Raw genomic sequence first — 3,510 nt, 5'->3', positions numbered from 1 at the left:
ATCAGAACGAAAAACATCTTAATAATCCTCCTATTGAAATGCCTTGCTGCTGAAATGTGCTATACAAATAAAAATTGATTGATTGATGAGTGATAGTTATGGTGCAGCTGCAATGAAATTCAAGTTTGAGCTTGTTGCCAAAAAAAAAGTCAAAACTGGCATTTAGTTGCAAAATATTTGGAAAGTGCAAATGTTCTCAGGTGAAAACATTTTGTCATGAGGCGTGTGGTTGATGGTGAGGAGAGAACGCAGAGACCCAGGTATGAAGATGATAATGATGAATTTAATGATGAGTTTAATGATGAAATTGCTCGATAAACAGTCCAGGACAGGCAGCACGGCAGGAACCAAGCACACAGCTAAATGCCGGTAGCAACTGACAATAAGGACAAAACGAGAGCAAGCACAAACCAGGACTTGGCAGTTCTACTGGAGAGTGCGGACTACATTAGACAAACCACTAGACATACGTTTGACAAGGACCCGACAAGGAACACAGACAAAAGGTGAGACTAAATATACTGAGAGGGTAATCACAGGAACGAGACACAGCTGGGATCAATCAACGGAGAGGACAGGACAGAAACTCACAGGGAAACAGGACTAAACACAGAAAATGTCAAAAATAAACACAGAGAAACACGGATCGTAACAGCAACACTCACTACATTGTATTGCAATTTTGCAGGATAATTTGTCCTGGAAAATCAAGTCTTGCATTTGATAATGCATTTGACTGGATATCCTGCATTATTAAAAACATTAATTAAATGCTAGTTATTGATAGGTGTGCAATTATTATCATTAGCTAATGTTTTTGTTATTTTCTCCATGAACGGAAGTGTAATTTTTCTTTTCATTTCTGATAAATGAGCTGGGCAAAGTGACTGAAAAATAAAACTTAGATATACTGAGGGATGACGAAACTGGCTTATTTGCTTGTCTCATTTATTTCGGATAATAGTTGCAGGACAAAAGACGACAGAGAGAGGGCAAGAAAGTGTCAAGATAGAGCTCTGTGATGAGCTAACATGATGAGTTAACAACCCTTATCGGCTTGTTAAAGCAACAGACATGGTGATGTCATAAAGTTTTGTTTTTTTTTTAATACAAAAATTGTCAAATATTAATAGATTTTACTGCACGTCTTGGTTGCGGGCCTGTCCAGGGGAACTGTCCAGGATCCGCGGTACAATATCAAGGCCATATCAATAAAATTGATTAGGTAATGATACTAAAGAAGCGCATTTTCTCCGATTATTGATTCACGTTTGAATAAATACGGTGACATCTTAATTAATCGAACTGTGTTTCTTCTTACCTGTTTTTTTTTTTTTACACGCAGGCACATCAATACCCAGAGACGCAACGCGGAGTGATGGGAAAACGCATTTTGGGAAATTGTGGCATGACTCATCTTTCGAGAGGTTTTTTAACTCACAGAAAATATTCATTGTCACACACAGATTTAACAGCGTTGTTGAGATCAAAACGCAAAGGCGGAGGCGTGAGGGGGAATGAAGGAAACTGATTTTAATTGGGAAAATGCAGGAAACAAATAGGAGACATCACAAACTGAGGAGCTGGCGGTAAAGATGTGCATTTTTTAAAAATACTACTACGTGTTAATTTCTGAAAGCTACTCTGGTAAGCAAAAAGAAAAGAAAAACAATTTCAGTTTGTGATCGTGACAGTATGCCTCGGTTAATGACAGGGAAGATAAAGAAACGAAAAATAAAAATATCACCCAACACCAGTCCGCCGAAAGTTGGTCAAATTTGAGAGATCCACAATTAATTGCAAAAGTAATGAGACAGAGCTTATATGATGTGAAAAATGTAGATTGTCCTTAAAAATGATTTCTACCAAATTAATTAATAAAAATGAATGACAAACACTAGATAAACTTACTTAATCTCAAAAGCTGAATCCACCCCAGATCCAACACCTTACTAATGCTTCCTTATGTGACTCAACACCTGTCTAATAACCTCAACAAATGACATTCCGTGGGCGTTTTCGGTGCCTTTCAGGCTCTCTCGTTTGATGGGGTTAACATGCACTCCATGCTTATAAGTGCCATATTTTTAGAAGATATCATAGGAGGTGGGACTTCTCACGGTAACCTATTAAAGGCTCCTTATGATTCTGGTTTCAACACCATCAGGTCAGATGCGGTAAAGATGCTTTCTCTGAACAAGCTCGGATTGGGTAAGACTTTGGAGGCATTTTTTTCTCTCTGTTGTGCACTTTGAACATGTTTATGACTTGTTTTCCCCCCTCCAGTGTTCCTGACGTGTGGTTTCTTCACTTTTTGTGGTGAGTCTGTATTTATATTGAGCTTAAATCCTACAGATGAGCAACTTTTGACCTAAGTTTTTCACGTTTATTTTTATTTTTTTTTATTTTTTTATTTTTTTACTTAATATCTGACGGTGTCTGTGCATGTAAGCAGAATTTACAGTAGATTTTAGAAACACTTGAAATGTGGGAGGTGGGGTCTCCGTGGATGCCCGGAGTCTGAACCTCCTTTCCATCACATCAAATAGAGTAACTTGCTCCCCAGGCCGGCTTGTTCTTTGGGAGGCGCGCACCAGGAGCGCAGCGGCGCGTCTCGTAACGCGTGCCCAATTTGCGCCTCAGCAGAAGCTACTTATTAGGAGCGTCAGAGGCAAAACGGGAGGGACAACGTGATATGATAATTTAATGGAAATACTCTTTGCTGTGCTGTTGGAGCTTTGCGCTGCGCCTGTTCTGTTGGAGCTGCCGCTCTCCTGCGGAGAGCAGAGCGGAGTCTTTGAGAATAGGGGTGACGGAGAGGCGATCGGGACGGAGATAGAGGATGATTTGCAAGAAAGTTAACAATCGTATGCGTGCCAGCTTTCCAGAAGGTGACTTCTGCTGCGTTTGATTTCGCGCTTCGAAGAGGATGCAGGATGCAGAAAAAAAAAAAAAAAAACAGTTCCGCTCCACCAAAAAAGAACTGAAATTCATTTCGGAGGTTTGTTTGTTTTTTGTTTTTTTTGAAACCGCATTGCTTTCAAATCTGTTCCTGTGTGTGGACGCGCTTAAAGGCTGAATTGAAAGGTGGATGTGAGCCGAGGGACAGTTTATGTTATCTGTTATCGGTGAGCTGCAACATAATGGTGATCTTTTGACTTGATGCGTTCCTGGCAATTTCCCAAAAATGTAAGAAGTGCGCTACTTCACATGCGTATTATATTGTATTGTTTGAAGATAGACCACAAGTTCACCTGAATCATTTGCTTCTTGCAGATCCTGCGGCAACAACGACACGTGAGCAAAAGTGAGTTTATTTCTTATCATTCTTTATTATTTGTTTAGTTTTTATTTATTTGCATTGTCGAAACGAAGTATTTTATTCTAACACTCAGTATTGGTGTGTTTATTTAAAAAAAAAAACACGCACACACACACAAACACACGCAAAAAAAAAAAAAAAAAAAAAAAAAAAAATTTGGGATAGCCCAAAAAAAAAAGGGGGGTGTT

The 3,510-nt window shown here is 39.2% G+C and overlaps 1 protein-coding gene across 3 annotated transcripts in view; it reads left to right on the top strand.

The window, feature by feature from the left end:
- The first annotated feature begins 2,138 nt into the window (after positions 1-2,138).
- The window catches only part of LOC106937243 (galaxin-like), a 13,005-nt gene continuing 11,633 nt past the window's right edge, over positions 2,139-3,510 (top strand). The window contains exons 1-3 of one of the 3 annotated variants that reach the window (XM_015018648.1): positions 2,139-2,211; positions 2,287-2,319; positions 3,277-3,307. In XM_015018648.1, coding sequence (XP_014874134.1) covers positions 2,184-2,211; positions 2,287-2,319; positions 3,277-3,307 — 92 coding nt within the window. In that variant the 5' untranslated portion in view covers positions 2,139-2,183. Of the gene's footprint in view, positions 2,212-2,286; positions 2,320-2,359; positions 3,190-3,276; positions 3,308-3,510 lie in introns of those variants that run through there. The other 2 variants (XM_015018650.1, XM_015018649.1) reach the window with 2 other exon arrangements.

This window comes from Poecilia latipinna, unplaced genomic scaffold (genome assembly GCF_001443285.1).
Source record: "Poecilia latipinna isolate Pla-1442-1.1 unplaced genomic scaffold, P_latipinna-1.0 Scaffold2301, whole genome shotgun sequence".
NCBI lineage: Eukaryota > Metazoa > Chordata > Actinopteri > Cyprinodontiformes > Poeciliidae > Poecilia > Poecilia latipinna.
This window is presented reverse-complemented; position numbering and strand designations above follow the sequence as displayed.